The sequence below is a fragment of the Crocodylus siamensis genome, chromosome 7 (assembly GCF_052110815.1).
Source record: "Crocodylus siamensis isolate JL-2025a chromosome 7, ASM5211081v1, whole genome shotgun sequence".
In the NCBI taxonomy this organism is placed as follows: Eukaryota; Metazoa; Chordata; order Crocodylia; family Crocodylidae; genus Crocodylus; species Crocodylus siamensis.
In genome coordinates, this window is record NC_143401.1 from 8,980,663 (window position 1) to 9,000,935 (window position 20,273).

At 46.7% G+C, this 20,273-nt stretch overlaps 2 protein-coding genes across 2 annotated transcripts in view; both read left to right on the top strand.

The window, feature by feature from the left end:
- The window catches only part of LOC149859453 (protein argonaute-3), a 64,052-nt gene extending 59,230 nt beyond the window's left edge, over positions 1-4,822 (top strand). The window contains exon 20 of the transcript XR_016443509.1: positions 3,730-4,822. The gene's annotated coding sequence lies outside the window, so the exon portion shown is untranslated. The remainder of the gene's footprint in view (positions 1-3,729) is intronic.
- A 1,651-nt stretch (positions 4,823-6,473) lies between these two features.
- On the top strand, positions 6,474-18,370 carry TEKT2 (tektin 2). Its single transcript, XM_090057489.1, has 10 exons — positions 6,474-6,539; positions 8,873-9,048; positions 10,659-10,784; positions 12,195-12,400; positions 13,308-13,451; positions 14,246-14,360; positions 15,110-15,217; positions 16,576-16,719; positions 17,026-17,105; positions 17,855-18,370. Exons 2-10 carry the CDS (start codon positions 8,893-8,895, stop codon positions 18,066-18,068), a joined length of 1,293 nt encoding a protein of 430 aa, XP_089913615.1. The 5' UTR covers positions 6,474-6,539; positions 8,873-8,892; the 3' UTR covers positions 18,069-18,370.
- The last annotated feature ends 1,903 nt before the right edge of the window (positions 18,371-20,273 follow it).

Sequence of the window (20,273 nt, forward strand, 5' to 3'; positions counted from 1 at the left end):
GTCTGATTCAGCAGCGAGTCTGGGTGAGCTAATTAGGCTTGAAGCTGCCTTGAAGTTGGGTTTTCAGGATTGAGAAGGAAAGGTTCAAACAGACCATAACTAATTTAGAGACTGCCGTGTGCAGGTAGGCACTCCAGGGCTCTGGTCCAATACAGGCTCTCTGGGGTACTGGGTGAGTTGTTCTGCCTCAGTTTTCTCTGCTCTATAAAATATGGCTAACATCACAGATTTTTCTGTGAAAATTGAATAATCGATGCTTTGAAAATAAGTTGCAGGATTGTTGGTTGTAGCCATGTTGGTCTAAGGATACAGGCAGGCCAACTTGTTTGGGTAGATGTGATATCTTTTATTAGACCAACTAAATAGTTGGAGGAAAAGTTCTTTGCAAGCTTTCAGGTGCAAACGCTCTTCTTTGGGCATTGGGAGACCCTGCTGCAGACCTCAGAACAGCAGCAGAGTCTCCCAATGCCTGAAGAAGGGTGCTTGCAAAGAACCTTTTTCCAACTATTTTGTCGGTCTAATAAAAAGTATCGCATCTACCAAAGAACCTTTCCTGCCTTGAAAGTAAGTTAGCCTTTAGAAATACTCTGTTATTATACAAATCCATGCACTCCATCTAAGTTTTCATCTTCTTGCATTGCTGTATGTGTGTGCAGTTTGTTTTCCCAGCTAGGAGTGCTGCCCTGGGTCTTGGAGCCTGGGGTTGTCACACACTATCCTTATCTGGGAATTGCCTGTGGAAGGAAAGTGAGCAGCTTGGAGCCCACGATGCCGAATTTGTGACCTGTCACTTTTCTGATGCGCTTTGGTGGGAAGGTGGGGCCCTGTGGCAGCACAGTTTACTTCAACACAGATTTGGAAGAATATTAAAATATCATTGCTGACCAGTGCAAAAGTCTGCTTGTGAGCCTAGTTTCTTTGTCGTATTAACTACAGGCCACATGAATTAATTATCACTTGGGCAAACTGGCAGATTTGTATCCCATTAAAGAGGCATATATTGGCCCCGATTTAAAGGACCTTTAAGAAATTCAGTTGAATCTCCTGATAAATTAACACAGACATTTTTTTGTGCTACTTTTGCAGGCAAGCAAAGGTGGGTTTTGAATGTTGAAAGACTTGAGTGCAAGGAAAGCAATTAGGAGTAAGACAATGTAGGAGTTTCTTTTTTTACTTCAGGGGTCTTTTCAGTGAATGTTGTCTTCATTGGACTGTTCTGCGGGCACAGTTTGCATTAATGAGGAAAAGTGTACTTATTTCTCCAAGCGAAGCTTTGCAGCATTGACTCTAGCTTAGAAACAGTTTTAAAATGTCATTTTACCCACACAAGTGCTGCTCTGAAAACGCTGTGTGTCTTAGTTTGACAAATAGACATTAAAACAAACCGCTGTGGTACAGGACCTGTACTGACCTGTTCCTGTCCATGGTGTTCATTTATCAGGGTTTCCTCCCTCCATGATTATCAGCATTGCCGTGCAACTAATTTTGGTTACCGGCTCATCTGTTTTATAGGTCAGGTAATAAATCTTGGGCTCACAGGGTATAGATTCTTGTTACTTCCCTTGGCATGAGCAACTTGGCAACATGGACTGTTAATGGATGAAAAGCACTGGTGTTTGTTAGGGAAAAGTGTGGACCGCTTAGTAACAAAGGGGTATGAAGACGGTCGGTATAGCTACAAACATTGTCTGTCAGCAGGTATTACTTTTGAAGCTTTCACTGTAGTGGTAGCCTTCATCTGTGTCTTCGATTATGGGCCAGCCATGGGGGTTTCATGTATCTTGAGACAGAGATGGCTCATCTGGCATACGGTGCACCTTGAACATTATTAGTCATCTATCCGTTTAGCTCAGCTGCTGGAGGTGGTGGTGTGTATGTATATAAATGGCGTAAATGTAAAAAGAGAATAGTGCTGGTTGGGATTCCTTTTGGAACAAAATCGTGATAGGCTACTCCCATGGACTGAAATTCTTCTTCATGCCTCTCACTTTCTCTTTCCAGTAAGCTGTTAAGTGCTCCTTTCCTTTTTGATATCGCCATTGCTTTATGCAAAAAATAGACTGTCCAACCTTGAAGACACTTCCCCCCTCCCCCCCCACAAAAAAAGGGGATTATCTCAATGGAACAGCTGTGATTTGAAACATTGCACAATAGCTTGTAGGTGGATGGCAAAAAAATTGGTAAAAGCCTTTTTTTATTTTTACTACTTAACCCTCTTGACCGTGTGTGCCTATATGTATTGCAGACATGGGCTGCAACTACATGGGGTGGGAGGGAATGGATATGTCAGTATATTTTAAAATAATTACTAACCAGAAGCAGTGTCCTCTCCCCCTTTTTTTTTTTTTTTTTTTCCAAACTGTTCTTGCCAAAATTTTCTACCTGTTGCAATGGTTGCTTTCTTTCCAGCACCGTAAAATGTCATAAGTTCTCTTCCACAATCGCTTCCCTCTGGTAGCCATCTGTAACTTCTGTAAAACAGTGTATGATACAAGTAGTCATCAGATCTTTTCGTTGGCTGAAAATATGATCAAGTTGGGTATATTATAAATCTACCGTAATCGCTCAAAGAATCCATTTGTGAAATGCATACCTGATATATTTTTAAATTTTTTTTATACTTGCATCGTTTGAATTTTTTTCCAAAGCAACGTCTGCAAAGTAAATGGGATTAAAGCATAGATCTGCATCTGTAATGTCACAGGACCAGATGACATCTTGAGGGAAATACCAAACATGACTGCCAAACCTCTGTCAGAAATATATTTTACTTTCAAATTTTTCAGTACCTTGTTTAAAGCTATTGAGTGGAAAAATAGCTGGAATTAAAATTGCAATGTAATGTTCTCTAAAACTGAAATGTGCATAAATTGACATCTTAAATTGTGTGTGCTCTCCACAAACTAAAGATCTCATGGGAAAATATAATGGTATCTTGGGAGTTTTTTGGCATTGTTCATGTATGTGTTGAATACCTAGTTATATATTATGGTGTCAGCTGAACTTCCTTGAAGGCTCAGAAGTAGCACAGGCAAATAAATTCGGAAACTGTAAAATGCTTGTGCAGGTTTTCAACAGCTAATGTACCCTCGGTTAAATCATTGTCTCTGCAAAAAATGTATTATGTCTGTGGTTGAGATTTAAAAGGAGAATTTTTTTTTTTTGTTGTTGTTTTTATTTAACATTGTCACTCACAATACTGACCTTGTGAAATACAGTCATGGAACTCTTTCTGAGCCAAAACTGTCACCAAAGCTTTTCTTCTGTGACAGATTCCACTCCTGTCTTTCTGCTACTCTATACTGGAAGGACTCTATGTTGTGTTTTTGTTTTTACCTTTTTAAAAAATTTTATTGGTTTTAGTGTCGCTTTGCTTCAGTTTGAAGTGTAACTTTCACTAATAACTGCAATAAAAAAAAAAAAGCTTTGCTCCAAACTTCATGGTATCTGTAACATCAACTTATTTTGTCAGGGATTTGTCTTCCAGTGTCACAAAATGTAGGGGGCAACTATGCTTTTAGCTACAGCATCTCACTATATCTTGGGGGGGAGACTATGTAGTGGGAGAAGGGTGGTGAAATCTAGAACGTATTTAGATTTTTAAAAAAAGAAGCAGCCTCGATCTTTACTAAACTTATTGACCTTGAATAAATTATCCATTTTTGATTTTGTGGGTTTTCTTTAATATGGGCTCCCCTTCACTTTTTTTTTTTTTTTTTTTCTTGGCAGGGAATTCTTGGAGTAGGAGACAGTCTGTCTTGTACAGTACCTAGCACAGGGCCCTGAACCTGACTTCTACTTCGTCAGCATCTGGAGTTAGAAGTGAATGAGACTTGGGAGATGAAACCAGGTGGTATTTTTTCCACAGGCCCAAGTGACTTAGGTGTACACATTCAAGTGCTTCTGAAAATCCTCTTCAGGATTAAATAACTGAAGCACAGCTGCTAGTCAGCCATGCACCTTCAGAACCTTCCCAAGACAAATTTCTTATTGGGTCATCTTAGATTGACTCCTGTGTGTATGGCTGGGCCCCAGAGTCTTTTGAAGATAGCACATTAACCCTAGCTTAAAACGGGCTTTCATATTTCATTCGTTAAAACCATACTACAGAGCAGCCCACCTGCTGAACTGGCGAAGAGCCTCAAAAGAAAGCTGCCCTGTACTGTGCGATTTTACTGTTATCTCCACTGTTGGTTACCAAGCTTTGTTCGCTGTTCTAATGCATACAAGAAGAAATGGCATTTGGTTTTGCAGCTGGCTGACTTTGAACAACCTTGTCAGACTACCTAACATGTGCCATAACTTTCTTGAAATCAAACTGTTTAGTTATTTTTTATTTATTTATTTTTAGAATCCCAATTAAACCTTAAAATGCAGTTGTACCGGTCATGGGACATATAACAGATAGGGACCCAGTCAGTTTCTTCCACGTATACAGAGCACAACAGGGACAGCTACATAATGTTAATAAGATACAAAAAAAGCAAAATTGATCCAAGCTGTACACCTTCTGAAGCTGATATGCCATGTTTGAGTATTTCTAAGATTTGTCAATCCCTTCTTTCCCTTTAGATGCTTGTTTGACCTACCCAGCATGGTGGTTTTGTCAGTGCTTCTAAATTCATATCATGACTTGTCCCTGTGTTCAGTACATGCACCATTCAAAACTGGTGTTTCCTAGTCGCAAATACAACCTCTTTTCCGTTGTTCTTCACAGGATACAACTTTAATTCAGGCCATTCCTCCTGTCCTATTTCATGGGTCCATAGTGCTCTTCAAATACTCTACCAGTTTATGTCCTCCCACACTGGGGTTTTTGAAAGAACTGCTAACTTTTTAAACCAGAATAAATAAATACAACAGCACTTGTCTTCCTTCTTACTTACAGAGGAAAAGCTAATTTTGGCACATGCAGTTCCTCTCTCTGACATATAGCTCCTCTTTCTCAGGATCCATCTACCTTTCTTTTCAAAACTCTGGATGTCCTGAAGGACTGGTCTGCATGGTGTTGTCTGGAAGTCTAATCCTGTGTCTGCATCCTGCAGCAGGTGGCTTGTTTAACATCATCTGTTGCATGGTTTCTTATTCCTGCAACATATGACTCCAAATAGATATGGTGGCTTCATCTCTGAGCGCTACCATCTTGGCTTTCAGTTGTGATTGGGCGATTGCAATTTTTTTAATATCCTTGAGTTGTCAATGCAAGGTGATGCATGAGGGTTGTGAGAGGAACCTCTCAGCACAGCTAAGCAGAACAGCTGATGCAACAACACGGCTGTTTCATGTTTTTAGAGTTCACTTATATCCTGATAGCACCTTGACTAGTCCTGGACCCTGATCCCATGCACTGCATAAACAGAACAGAAGAGATTCCCTCCCCCAAAGGAACTTACAACCTAAATCTAAAACTAGGAACAGCAGCTGCTTATGGACAGGAGGACGAGCATCAGTATGAAAGTGTTAGCATGTTAGGCAGCGATCACAGTACATAGGCAGCCAAGTCTTGAGTTTTGTGTAGGTATCCCAGCAAAGGAGAGAAATTTGGAGAAGGCTAATAAGGTAGCTTTGCAAATAGTTACAGGGACCATTGCTGAACGTGTTAAGCTGCTGCATTAGTTCAACCCACTCTGTTCAGTGGTTTAACCTGTAATGGTAAACAGGTGCAGCGCAGAGCTCTACAATGTCTGTCTGCAGCTGCCGCCCAGTGTGCCTTGAAGGGAAGACTTTGCTCCACAGAAGTGCCTGGAGCCATTTAGTCCCTCCCCTAGCAAACCTCTGTGCTTTAATTAAACTTTTTCAATTGACTTAGGTGGCCTGAGGCATCCCCCTGAGGTTCTTCAGGTACAGCACAAAACTACAGCAGCAGTGTGCACCAGGCTATGGCTCAGCCAGGCAGGGCAACTGACAGTAAGTAGTGAGCCTAAGCTCAAGGCATCCCCTATTGCCTCAAGGCACTGCTCCTTAGACTTAGGGCATCCCTCAGAAGGTGACAGCTCTCAGTGTTCCCTCTCCTTTCTTTTTAATTCTGGAAAAATACTAGAACAATGCTTCTGTTGCAAGGAACTCGGCGACCATGACAAGGAAGAACGTTTTTAACCCTACGTATTCTTATTGGAAATCTCCAGGTTTATCCTGTGAGTCGTGTTTGCACACCCAGCAACTCTAACCTTGCCTGGCACCCTGGAGCACCCTTGAAAGGATCTCAAGGCACCCTGGTTGAGATTCAGTCCCTTTGCCTCTTTTCTCAACTGTTGCCCCGTTTTCTGGCTGCTTTGCTATACTGTCACCCTACCCAGATCTTCTCCCATGGTCTCAACCCCCGCAGCAACGCTCGGCCTAGGGCACGCAGCCCTTCTCTCCTTGCATCCCTTTGCTAAGCTCCCCCCTCCCTGTAAACATAAAGAGGCCTCCAATTGGCTCTTGGTGATGATGGTTGCGTGGCAACAGAGTGTGCTTGGCAACCAGAATGTTACAGAAAGTAGCTGCGGGAAGCAGACACTGGGGAGCCAAGGTCTAAGACTCCTAAAGGAAGCGAGGGGGTAAGTCGCCCCAGTTCTGGACTCCTGGAGTGCAGCCAGGCAGGCAGCCCGTCTGGGGAGTGAGGGAGCTGGTTTTGGTGCATGGTGGGGGTTTGCCACTTCCTTGCTCTCCAACTTTACCTGTGTAGTTTTGTGCTTTAACAGGGAGAAATCCCCCTTCCGGTCTGCCCTTTCACTCTCACAAAGCCTCCCAGCCCATGCTGAGAATGGATGAAGCCCTTATCCTCCTGCCCTTCTCTCCCTGGTTTGCAGGAGAACTTGCTCAACACAGTTTGATTCTCCCCAGCTCCCCCTGTAGCTCAGCCTCCCCAGTCCCCCAAATGCACTGCCCCAAGGCCTCTGCACACACTGTGGTGTAATGCATGTCTTGCCATCGGTCCTTGTGCAAGGAAGTCCAGGTAAAGGTAGATAAGGAGTGTGCTTGGGTGAGGCCGGCAGGTTCATCCATGGGCTCCAAGTAGGGTTGCCAACTCTGTTTGAATCTATTCTGGGAGGTTTCATCACATGACTTGGGGCACAGGGCTCGTTCCTGGGGCAGCCCGTACTGTTCAACATCCTTATCAGCGATCTGGATGTGGGCGGGGGATGCACGCTGTCCAAATTCGCTGACCAAGTTGTGGGGTGAGGTGGGCACGCTGGAGGGAAGGGACAGAATCCAGCTAGATCTGGACAGGTTGCAGAGGGGGCTGAAAGAGAATAGGATGGAGTTCAGTGCAGACAAGTGCAGGGTGCTGCATCTAGGGAGAAGGAACCAGCAACTTGCCTATAGGCTGGGGAGCACCCTTCTTGTCAATGCGGTAGCAGAAAGATCTTGGAGTCATTGTTGATTCCAGGATGAACATGAACCGCCAACGTGAGGAAGCGGTCAGTAAGGCTAACCCACCTGGTCGTGCATTTGCAAATGCATCACAAACAGGTCCAGGGAGGTGATCTGTCCCCTCTATGCGGCACTGGTCATGCTGCAGCTGGAGTACAACGTCCAGTTCTGGGCGCCCCACTTCAGAGGGATGTGGCTAGCATTACGAGGGTTCAGAGGAGGGCTGCTTGCATGGTCGGGGTACCGGGGCAGGACCTCCAAGGAGAGGCTACAGGGCCTGAACCAGTTCAGTCTCTACAAGAGAAGGCTGAGAGGGGATCTAGTGGCCCTTTACAAACTCACCAGGGGGGACCAGCAAGAATTGGGGGAGGCTTTTCCCCCGGGCACCACCCCAGGGTTAGTAGGAATAACAGCCCCAAATTGTTAGAGAGAAAGTTTGGGCTGGACATCAGGAGGCATTGCTTGACAGTTGGGGCTGCGAGGCTCTGGAATGGGCTCGCAAGGGAGGTGGTGCTCTCCCCTACCTTGGGAGTCTTCAGGAGGAGGCTGGACAGATATGACTGCAGCCCCCGTTCCTGCCAGGGTAGGGGGTCAGACCTGATGATCTGTTTAGGTCCCTTCTGACCCTAAGCACTATGAAACTATGACATAATGACATTAATGAGCCATTATGTCAGGAAGGCAAATGCACATTACTATTGCATTTTAAAAACCGACTGGACTACTGTATAAGTCGGATTCAACGTTTAATATTGATTTTAATGAATGCCCTATCATTTATCTGCCAAGTGACTCTCAGCAGTCTCCTGGAGATTTATATCTAATTCCTGGAGACTCCAGGACAATCCTGGAGGGTTGGCAACCCTAACCCCAAGACATGCAGCCCATGGCACAAGCAGAATAGAGGCAAAGCTTCCTCTTCATGGCCTGGCCCTTTCACTTGAGTTCCTGCCCCCAGAGGCTCCAGTTCCCAGCCTCTGAAGCTGCTGCTGTATCTTGAATGGTTTCTGTCTCCTCCGGGCTGTTAAAGGCTGTTTCCATCTAAGTGGGGCCTCATGTGCTAAGACCTGTAGCTGGTGCAAGGCTGGCTGCACCTGTGTTGAAGGGAGTACAATCCTGTCCCCTTCATACAGATCGGGTGCAGTCATTGTCTGTTAGCAATGCAGGCCTTAGCTTGGCAAAGCATGGATGCCCTTGGAGTGATCCAGAGGGAGTTCTGACATTTGTCAGCAACTGGGGGAAGACTGCTCACACCACATACAAAAAGCAGCTACCCCCAGCCCCAGCAGGCAATCAGGCTAAGGATGTGCAGATTAATAGTGGCCCATTCAGGCACGTGGGAAGGGGGAGTAGGGCTTGGGGAGAGTGGTGGGGGGGAGTCTGGGAAGCCGATTGCCCTCTCATGTCTTCTCCCATCTCTGTGGGTGCTTCTTGGCCTGCATTATCCAGGGGCCCATGATTTCAGGTTGGGGAGCGTTGCTGTTTCTGTGAGTAAGCACAGTGGGTTTCCACCCAGGTCTAGCAGATCTTGCTGCCATGGCCACTCTAAGTGTGAAGCCTGGGCAGAGATTCGCAGTGTCCGACTGGCACATCAACAGCGACCTCATCTCGACGAATGCTGAGAGGCAGCGTTCTGCTTCCCACCAGATCCGACAGGAGGCCAGGTTTCTCCGCAACGAAACCAACAACCAGGTGGGTTTTCCAAAACCTTCCCCTTTGGTTCCAGTGGTCTTCAAGGGGCGGGTTGGGTCATGTGTCTGGCTGGCTGAGTAGATTGGGGATGCGGGGGTTGTTGGTCCCTTTCAGCCTTCCGGCTGCTGGGTCAGACCAATGCCTGTTCTAACTGAGCCTCATTAGTGTCCCAAATCATTTGCCCTTTGAAGATACTACATTGAGCTAAACCTCAAGAGTTCAGTGTGTAAATCCCTGTGTACAGGTGTTAGTGACAGTTTCCAGAGTCAAAGGACAATCCATTGTCTTAGTAAAGGTTATTGTGCCTAAAACCCCTGTTGCAAATACTTCGGTTTAAGTTATTCCTAAGTATTAAGTTACAAGACACAAAACCTTTGGGTTTTATTTATACAGCTGTCCCCATTTGACTGCTGTTAGATGTTTCAGCATAAGGTAGATGAAATGTTTGCCCTTGTACTAGTTGGTAATGATGTGTACACACACCTCTCCGATCTTGCACAGGGATCTCGGTCTCTGCAGCATGGCCTTTCCGTAAGAGTGCGCGTGCTTCCTCGATTCTCCAGATCCCAGCCTCTCAGATCCCTTCCAAAGGCTTCCCGTTCCCCTTGGCAAAGCAGACCAAGCCTCCTCCCAGCCAGCAGCTTCCACAGAACCTGGTCCACCAAACTGCCTGAATCCTCAGTTTATCCACATCGTAGTCCTACACTGATGGGCCACAGGCTGTCTCCAGCTCCTGTATCTATAACCTTTCCCCTCTCCCCAAGCACCAAACCAATTGGCTAAGCTGTGTGAGCAAGTGGAAGCCAGCTGCTTGCCCATGACCAAAACCCTGTGCAGCTTAAGGAACAGCTACTGCACCTGTCTAATAACTGTCATGTCCAGGGATCCTGGTTTTCTCTGATTTAAAAAAAAAATCCACAATTTTCAGTTTAAAAAAAGTAACTCCAAATCCACATTTTCTCTGTGGTTAAACTAAAACACCACTATATATGTGTGTGTGTGTGTATGTATTAGTAGTGTTTCATTTTAATCATTGAAAAATGTGGATTTGGGGTTACTTTTTTTAAAACTGAAAATTAAGGATTTTTTTAAATCGGAGAAAACCAGGATCTTTGGTCATATCCTACTTCACAGGATTTCAGGGCTCTCCTGACTCAGGTCTCTTGCCCTATCCTTTGATAAATAGAGGTTCCAGCTAAAAATTGTGCCTCCTCCTCCCTTTTCTTTGGACCTGACACAATATAAAGTAGGTTACAAATGCTGGCAGTGCTATGTGTTGCACTGTGCAATATCCCCACGATGGGCTATTTGCTACTGTCGGGTGCTTCAAAGCCTCTCGGGACAGGAATCTAGAAAGCCAGGAATAAATTGATTTTGTGCCTCTGCCTCTGGGATGTCTCTGGTGCCCTGTGCCTTGGGCAGTTATTTACACTGGCACAGAGAATGGTGGAGCACGATGTACTTTCAAATGACATGGTAGTACTTCTCATGGGTATAAATTTAAAAAAAGAAAAAAGGAAAGGTAAGTGGGCCCTTGGTCAGTGTGGTGATGCAAACCATCAACATTTGCAATTTCAACTACCTGTGCTGGGATGTGTCTTGAATTCCAGACAAAATGGGATGAACATGACAACCGGACGCGGCTCGCTGAGCGCATTGACAGCGTGAACCGATGGAAGGAGACTCTGGACAAATGCCTCGCTGACATAGACACAGAAATCGATGCCTTAGCCAAAGTAGGTGGGGAAGAAAGCATGACTTAAAATCAGTGTCCTCTCTACACTTGCAATTTAAAATGACTGCCACCCTGCTCCTATGATGGGCAGGCCCACAGAGTTCAGTGGGGCATAGCAGTTCTGCACGGGGTTAAATTTGTTTCAGGATAGCAAATCCCTTAGTGCAGGGGTGCTCAGCCTTTTGGTGTGGTGGGCTGGATAAGTGACGCAGGGCCTGTCTGCAGACCAGATTGGGCCCTGCACCACCTCTGCTTGGCTCACCACTGAATGGGGCTCCGTGCAGCCTCCCTCAGCCCCTTGCCACAGGGTCAGACTGTGCAGCTTCCCTGGAGCTCCATATCACCTCCTGTGGGCCTTGCACCATCAGATATGGGCTCCTCACTGCCTCTACTTGGTCCTGTCCTGCAGGATCAGGCCCTGCACTGCCTCCAGCCAGCCCCTGTACGCCCAGATTGGCCTCTGTGTTTCATGATGATAGGTGGCTGCCTTTCTTTTCTTTTTAAAGAGTTCCACGTTAATGTACTAGCAATACAAGAGACACTAAAACAATAAGGTTTAAAAAATGGGGAGTGGTAATAAGATTTTAAAAGAATATTTATTAAGAGCTCAACAATTTTAAAGTGGAAAAGACTCAGTTTGCCTTTGATGTGCTTTTCAAAATTTAAAAAGTCTGCTCCGTTTTTCAAGTTAAGACCCTAGAAGCCCTTCTAGGTGAAGGCACGATGGGATCTCATGTGTGATGAGAATTAATGGTATGACAGGAAGGAGCCACAAAGTTATTATACATCTTGTGGAATACCTTTGGAGCTTAGTCCTCATTTTATCATGGTATTAATTTATTGAACATGTGATCACCACCGGTTAATCACACCTCAAGTATAATGTGTAGATGAGGTCTAAAGGGTGGTTTTGTACGTAGCATAGCATTTTCATCGTTTTCGTAGGCCCTGCAGATATTTAATATATTTCTCCTGTGCATGGCCAGTGGCTTCCTCTGGGATCTTGGCAAGTTTTAGATTCATATGTGCCTTAGTTTAAAGCAAGGCTTGAGCTGTCTCGGGTGGAGCACAACGTCAGCAGAGTGCCTGGAGATTCCCAGTGCAAGGGTTGTAACTAACCAGAAACAGGAAGGGAGTTTTGGTCTCAGAGGACTTCATGGTCACCAGTGAGGAGACCTCTCTGGTCCTTTTGATCTCTAGTCCCCTTGTGTCTAAAAGCAGACATGCCCTGAGCTAGCGTGAAAGGCCACTGGGTAGAGGCTGTCATTCAGTCCAGCAGAGATCAACTCGGAGCCGCTTTCAAGTGAGTGGCCAGAACCAGGCCCCTCTTATAAAATAGTAGCCAACATCCCCTCTTCCCCTACCAGAAGGGAGGCCACCTCCCTAACCCTAGCTGGCTTCTCCCCACCAGATGAAGGAGGCAGCAGAGCGTGCCCTGCAGGCTAAGAACTTGCCCCTGGATGTTGCAATTGAGTGCTTGACACTACGTGAAAGCCGCCGGGCCATCGATGTGGTGAAGGATCCTGTGGAGGATGAGTTGCACAAGGAGGTGGAGGTGATCGATGCAGCCAAGAGAGATCTGCAGCAGAAAGTGAGCCAGGCCTTCGAGCAGCTCTGGTGAGTTGAGCAAAAGAGAATGGGGTTGTTTACTGCAACCCCAAAGGCATTTCTGTACTTGGCTGGGGGCTAACACGGTGTGAGGATTTGACATGACTCTTTACCATCCAGAGATCAAGCAGAACGTGTGTCCTGGGGCCAAGGCTCTGCTATTGCTGTGCTGAGCAGCACCCCAAGTGAGGAGCCAGTAGCTTTCCCTTGTCAGAGAGGGCCCATTTTAATAACGACTGTTTGAGGAGCTCCTAGTCAATGGTTTGACTGAGCCAGTGGAGAGGGAAGGCAGCCATATGGGAGCTAAACTCTGAGATGTGAACTGCTGACAAGGGATTTTGAGTGCCCAGCAGGAGATGCTTTCATGGTCCTGAGCCTTCCTGAAAACTCAGCAGTTTCACACTAAGTTTTAAGAAAATATTGTACACACAAATGACCAATGTTCTTGGTGCTCATCCTCCATCCTGTCACTGCCTTGCTGCATGACTCTGGGCCAAGTTACTGCATCTGTCATGTGTGGAGGCTGGTTCAAGAACAGCTACAGCAGAGTGGGTGACGGAGTTGCAGTGCCTGGAGTCAGGGATCAAACAGGGCCAGCCTGCTTGCAGCCCAATGCTGTAGAAGCTCATTGTTCTCAGTCCCTAGCTCTCAGGTTTCTAAGGGAAGCTTTGATAATGGGTAGACTGAATTCAGACTACCTGGATCCCTTCTCTTCCCTAGCATGGAAGCATCTGTGTAACACCCGATGGACCAGTAGCTATGCCCAGTCTCGCAATGGGAGCTTATGAATAACACCCTCTATGTGCCCGCTCTCTCTGCCCCCTGCCAAGGGCATATAGTTTCCATAATGTCCCACTAGGACCTTTTCAGTCTGCTTCCAGTGGCAAACAGCTGTTTCCATCTCCCTCTGTTGTAGCCTTCTGCAGGAGGCACGCCAGCAGCTAAATTTTGATCACCGGGGGAAAATGGAAGCGCTGGAGATAGACCGTGTCTGCTTGTCACTCAATGTCAATTCTCCCAACATCTCATTCAAGGTCAATCCAACCCGGGTCCCTGTTGGGTAAGGAAAGAGCCACTCTGTTCTTGGCCAAGTTAATTCTGGTGCAACCTTCATGTTGATGTAATAAGTGTTGGGACTTCTGGCAGGTTTTAAACTAGTTTCTGGTGCCTCATGGAAGTGATTGTGGGAGGCTGGTCCAGCACTTAAAAACATAAGGAGCAAAAGTTGAAGTTTCTGGCTCTGCAACTAGCAGGGACTGGTATCAGAAGCAAACCCTCTTCTCTTCCATGCTCAGTCAGTACTGATGAGCATTTGCTGTTCCCTGAGAGCCCTTTGCTTGAGCATCCCATAAATAAATAAGATACCTCTACTGGAGAGGGAGAAACTGAGGCACAGAGGAGGGTGATTGCTGCCTGAGGTGTAGTGGCAAATTTAGTGGTAGATCCAGGGTAAAAAAATCAGGAAACCTGATTTTACACCCCAGGTACAACCTCTAGGCAATACTTATGTAACGGTGAGGGTAATGATTCACTGGAACAGATTACCCTGGGATGAGGTAGACTCTAGTGCTTGGGATCTCTAGCTCAGTGTTTTGATGTCTCTTTAAAAGCTACTTTTCAGTTGAACCACCAGCTTTTAGGCTCGGTACAGGAGTCTCTGGCCTGAGCTATGCAGGCGGTCAGACAAGATGATCACAGTGATCCCTTCTGGCCTTCAAATCTCCATGGTGTCCTTGTAGGTCTGCAGAGATCTCTTCCAGGCTTTGGGGAGGGGGAGGTTCTTTCCAGGCTCTCTTGGAGTCACTCTGCTTAGTTCCCAAAGCATCAATTCCAGCAGCCTGATCTGTTGTACAGATCAACGACACCTCAAGAGTGGGACCAGTACAGTCAGTACAACAAGGACCGAGCTGAAGCAGAAATGAAAGCTTCCAGGGAGCTGCGGGAAGCAATAGCGCTCACCATTGCCCAGGTAAATGGATCATCCACCTGCATAGCAGGGATGAAGGCAACGTGGGTGCAGTTAGCCGATGCTGAGGCAGGTCATCCTGCCGTTTTCACCAAGACCAAAGACCGGGTGCGTGCAGTCTGCTTCACACTCAGAAACTGGCTGACTTTAGAGCCTGCCTCTGGGGCCGTGAGGGCTTGAAAACATGAAATCAAGCTAACTGGGAAGACTCTCCTAGTTCTAGTATGGAGTTTGATTTGCTCATGAATGTCCTTGCCTGCCATTGCAAGGGACCGCACTCGATAATATGGCAGGTCCCTTCTGGTACCATGTACTTGGACCAAGATTCAGTGCTGCTGGGCTGCAGGTTCATGACCAGGGAGTTTCCTCTGACTGCCAGGTTACTGCTGTTTTCCCCAGATGACTGTTTCCCTGGTACCCTGAATTGCTTTATGAATTGTATGAGGTGGGTCCCTTGCCCCAAGTGCTTACAGCTGAACACAGGTGCAAAACTGCATAGGCCTGAGGCGTGGTTGGGAGGAGATAGGGTGGTGGGGGTGTTGAAACCCATGGGGGTCATTAATGAAGGTACATCCAGGCATAAAGCTGCTACACAGGAAGCAAAGGGCATAGGTAAGTGGTAGAAGAGTGTAGGTTGGCAAAGGAGGACCTTGAGGGTTGTGTATTGTGGAAGTGGTGACATTGCTGATGTAACAGTGCAGGGGAGACATCTTCCAGAAGGAGGTGTAACCTTTAACCTGCTTTCCCTCTAGACAAACAACGAACTGGAGGCGCAGCGAGTAGCCACAGAATTTGCTTTGCGCAAGAGAATCCGGGAGCTGGAGAAAGCCTACGATGAGCTCAAGTGGCAGGAGAAGAATGTAAGCCTGGCTTCAGTCATGCTGCAGTAATTTTGTAACTGTGATGGTCCAGGAAAATCAGAGACAGCCCTGGGGTATCAGTCTAGGAGTCCTAAAGCTACTACCCCAGGGGCAACCCCGAGGCAGCCCCAGTGAACGAACCTTTGGCACAGATCACCCAGGGATGAGGTAGATTGTCCAGCACTTGGAACCTCGATGTCAGCTTTGGGGTGTCTCTTTAAAAGCTGCTTTTCAGCAAATCACTTCTAGGTGTGCGAGTCCAGATATAAGGATATGTTTGTTGCAGGGATGCAAAATTGCGTTTCAGCTCCACAAACGCACCTATCCCCTAGTGCACACTTGGCAGCCAGGCCTGCCTCAGAGCATGACAGGATGGCTGAAGCTTTTGCTCCAGTGTCCCGCACTGTTGCCAGAAGCAGTGCTTTTGGATAACTCTGAAGTGGGAGGCTCTGCTTGTTGCAGTGGTGTTGGAATAATTAGCTGAATTGGGATAGCTGCAAGCTGTGTAGCTGCCATTTTATCCTGGGGATAAATCATTGTAGCCTAAATAGGAGCACTTCAGTACAAGCTAAAGCCCTCATCTTGAGCACTGAGTGTCTGGTGCAATTTGCCCTTGTAAGACACCTCAGGCAGCTGTTGTGTATGGACATGGGGGATAAACCATGTAAACCCAAGGCATTCCAGCCAGTGCTGCTCTGGAATACTTTGCTAGACAGAAACATGGAGATGATGTTTCTTCTCACAAATGCAAACTGCTTATTCCATTCCAGGGCATAGTCCTTGCTGTTCAAAAGTAAAGAGAAACTCTGCTTCCCAGCTTGATCCTTAAAAGTGCAGTGAAATGTCATGAGGGGAATTAGAGACTATTTGCAAACTTTCTGAGCCAGCACAGCTTCGTGCCAAGAGTGGCAAATAGGTTTCAGATGGGAACAATCTGGTGGCGCGCGTGTGAAATCACTGAATGGATCACAGTTCACCTTACCGAATCTACCATCACAATTGATGCTAAGTGGCACCTGCAAGTGGAGAGCCCAGTTTCTGGCCTTTCTACCTTATCCTTTGGTCTCATCCACAATGCTCCTTAAACAGCAACAGCTTGCCCTGCCTGGCCAATGGGGAAATCTGGTTTGTAAGCACTGATGTCGGCTATGCAGGGAATTTAAGCAAAAACCCATTAGCCCTGGCTTAAAAACCATTCCCAGCGATGTAAAAGTCCAGCAGTTTGAGGTCTTCATAAGCCCTGCTGGTTTCCTGTCTCAGACCCCAAGTGAAATATTCACGTAGCCAGGATTTGAGTGCATCCTAGCTATGGGTGTGGGGCGGTAACATTTCCTTGTACTACGTTTATTAATCTTCAGACCCTGGAGGAGATTGCAGAGATGGAACAGGACATTCGACGCCTGGAGGAGGATCTCAGGAAGAAGATGTGGGATCTCAAGCTGGCGCACACTCGTCTGGAGACCAGGACTTACCGCCCCAATGTGGAGCTGTGCCGGGATCAGGTACAAATGCGCCTGCAGAAGTGGGGCATCCTAAAAGCCATCCAGGAGGGATGAATGTGGGCATTGAAACCTAGATGGAATTGACCAAATCACCTTCATGGCTCTGAAACAATCAGTCATGCTTCAGTGCAGACTAAATGGAAGCCAGGAGGCAAATAACGGAAGTAATTGGGGGTCATTCATACAATAACTTGCATAGAAACAATGGAGGTAGGTAGATTAAGTAAAGAGGAGCCATGACGACCCTCAAGAAACAGGATCAGCCCTGTTAACCCTGACTGCCTTCTCCTTTTCTCCGACTCCTAGGTCCAGTATGGGTTAACTGATGAAGTGCATCAGCTGGAAAACACCATTGAGGCCCTGAAGCAGAAGCTTGCACAGTCGCAGTATGTTCCAGTGTGATGTGGGCGTTGTGCAGTGAAGGGAGGATGGCGGCAACGGCAACCAGTACCAGAAGGGCCAAGCCTCACTGGCTTCCTCATATTTTTAGCAGCTCAGGTCTACAGACATGCCAGTTGCAGGGGTGCCACAGACCAGAAAGATTGGGTGTATTGGGGGTTGGCAACATACAGCTTGTAGAGTGGATCCAGCCCATACCCATGGGACTTTGGCAACATTCAGGCCTGGGTGTCGGGCAGCTTTTGGCAGCAGGGCTTTTCTTTACCATCGTGGGAAAGTAGCAGTAGTGGTTAGGGTCCTGGTCCCTGCCCATCTGCCTGACTGATCAAAGTTGTGACACTGGCCCACAGCCCAAAAAGGTTGTAGACCTGGGGTCAGGGGTCTGACTAAATTTGCACAGAGAAGTATAAAGCAGGAAAACTCTGATGAAAGCAACAGAGGTGATAGAAGCACAGCCTTGCATTTGTGTGGGGATTCCCAGTTTATGTCCCTTGGATGTCACATTCCAACAGCATCACATGGGCTGGCAGTTATGGGGCCCAAATAATAACAGTCCGATATGTCGAGATCTTCCCTGGAGCTGTGGGGTTTGTGTTAGCCCTAATGGAAAGGCAAAAGCTCTGTTGACTGTTTTGCTGTTAGAGAGCAGGACACAAGTTCTTTTTTCGTCCGTCTAAGGAAGAGCAAGTTGACTGGCATAGGTGTAACCTATACCCTCTACTTTCTGTTTTCCCAGGGGTGCCTTAGATGCTCTGTATAAACACTTGTATCGCATCCAGACAGACATCACCTACAAAGCCAACTCCCTGATGTTGGACAACAAGTGTATGGACAATAGGAGAAAGCTCACTGTTCCAGCTGAGAAATTTGTGCCAGAGGTTGACACCTTCAATCGAACCACTAACCGAACCCTCTGCCCTCTGAAAAGCAGGCAGCTGGAGCTGGCTTAACTTCCTGGAAACAGTCTTGTGCAATGAGCCACATGAAAGATAAAGCAGTTAGTGACTCTGCTCCATACCAAGGAAAGCTGACATCTGTGTTGTGTTAGAAAAATGTTATTCTCCTCCCCTCAATTTGTTATATAACTGTCTGTCCCCTTGTATGATGTCTGTGGCCTCCTTCACTCGAGGAGCACCGTAAACAATAAAGGGTCTGTCCTCAAGAGCGGTTGTCATCCAGCAATGCTGGAAGCATTTCATGATGATTGAATCCATGTAGGCTCTTCAGTATTTCAAGTCCTTTAAAGTGTAGGCTGTGCTCTGAAAAGGGACTGCTCAACAGTGGCACCAGTCCAGATCTTCTCCCTGGGTGTATTGACTCAGATTTGCTTGCTTTAATGATTAAAATAAAATTGGAGGGGTGCGTGTGTCCCCACCCTTCTGTTAGTCTTGCAGAGCTGATGCAGCTACAACAAAGGAACTCTGGAAACCCTTCTAGCTTTTACAGTAGCAGCCTAGTTAAAAACGATGTAATTGTATACTCAATTCTGCCCTTGGTTCTTATTTGTATACCAGTAGGGCTTGCAGCGTGCTATGTGTTACATGCTTGCAGCCTGGAAGACAGGGTCACCTCCCCAAAAGCCTGCATATTAAAGTTATACTTTTGCTACCAGGATCAGTATTTAGCTTGCTGTCTATCTCCGACTCACTGATCATCATTACAATTTAAAGGTGTCTATGCTGCTTAGATATGAGAATATGACCCTGTAGGAAGGAAGCTAGTTTGTTGCCCAGGCTTTAACATGAGCTGGAGTCTCAGGAAAATGAATGTCTTCCTAGCTGTAAACCAGGGATCAAAGCACGTAGGCTCATGGCAGCTCCAGCAGCTAGTCATTCCTCACTGTAGCTGTTGCCTTGTGCTTCAGAATTGAAGCATTTACTAAAAAATAAAACCACTGCCTATGCTGAGATTGCTGAGCAAACTGATGTCACCATAATTGTACAACCCACTTGTGTAAAGCACATCTACAGGGATGTGTAGATGTGACAGGTGACAATGCAGTGACAGGTGCGGCCTATCTACGAGGGGCTGGCAGTGCTATAGCTATGCTGGTAGCTAACAACCCTTCTGGTTGCAGAGAAAAACTTTCCAATGTAAATTCAAATAATGTCATCTGCCTTGGTGTTTTAGACAGCCTAAAGCAACGGTTCTGGGGTATGCAAGCCGTTTGCAATGGATGTTAATTTTGAAACCCTTAAATACCAATATTGGTAATTCCATCTGCTGGTCAAGCACTGAAGAAAGAGAAAAGGAAAATCAGCAACTTGTTTTGGTGTCCCAAATGGAAGCGGATGGTTCATGGAGTGGAGGCTGAAAGAACATAATTACTATCTTTATTCCAATTTGATTTTTGCTCCAAACTGGTCCCAAAAGAGCTTCATTAAGAGACTTCTAGGCTAACTCACCTGTGTCCTCTCTCAGCAGGGCTGCTTATTTCACCTGTCAGAGCTGTTGGGGACTTGGCCCCTGTGCTGATGACAGGGTGCCTGTTCCTCCTGCTTGCACAGGTTATTTGCAAGACAGGAGAATAATAGTAACTTTAAGAACAACTCCCCACGGGCGAAGAGCAGCTGAGCACTCACAGTCCCTTCTGTCAGCAATGTGAGCTGGGCCGCTTGGAGCACCAGGGGAAACACTATGACCACTAAGGCAGTTCTCCCAGGGGCAGGGGATGGCTGCTTTTCTGGTATGGGGTAGTCCCTGGGCAGAGGTAATGTATAATTACTCTCCCACTTTCATTTCCAGGGGGGAAGATCTTGGCTTTATGCTTTCTTTATGGAACTGGGAGCCTTCTCCCTAGCTTGCTCCATATGGCCGAGGGCAAGCAAAACCTGGGGGCATCCAAACCTCAAGCCTCCAGACTGGGCCTGCACGTAGGGTGCCTGCCAAATGATTTGGAAACATCTGAAGCCCCAGGTGGGGGTGGAGGATGTTTGCTGGTAGTAACGCCATATATGCTGCTTGAATGACTCATGGATTTGGAATTGATTTGGCTTTGAACATCAAGTTTTCCTTACAAAAAAAAAGCTTGGCAGCGTTTGCACCCATGCCTGTGCCATGCATGTAGATGAGGGCGTATCATTAACACAGCACAGCCCCGAGACATATGCAGTGCCCAGCAGGTGCCAGGTAGGCCAGGCTGGCATCGCCCCTGC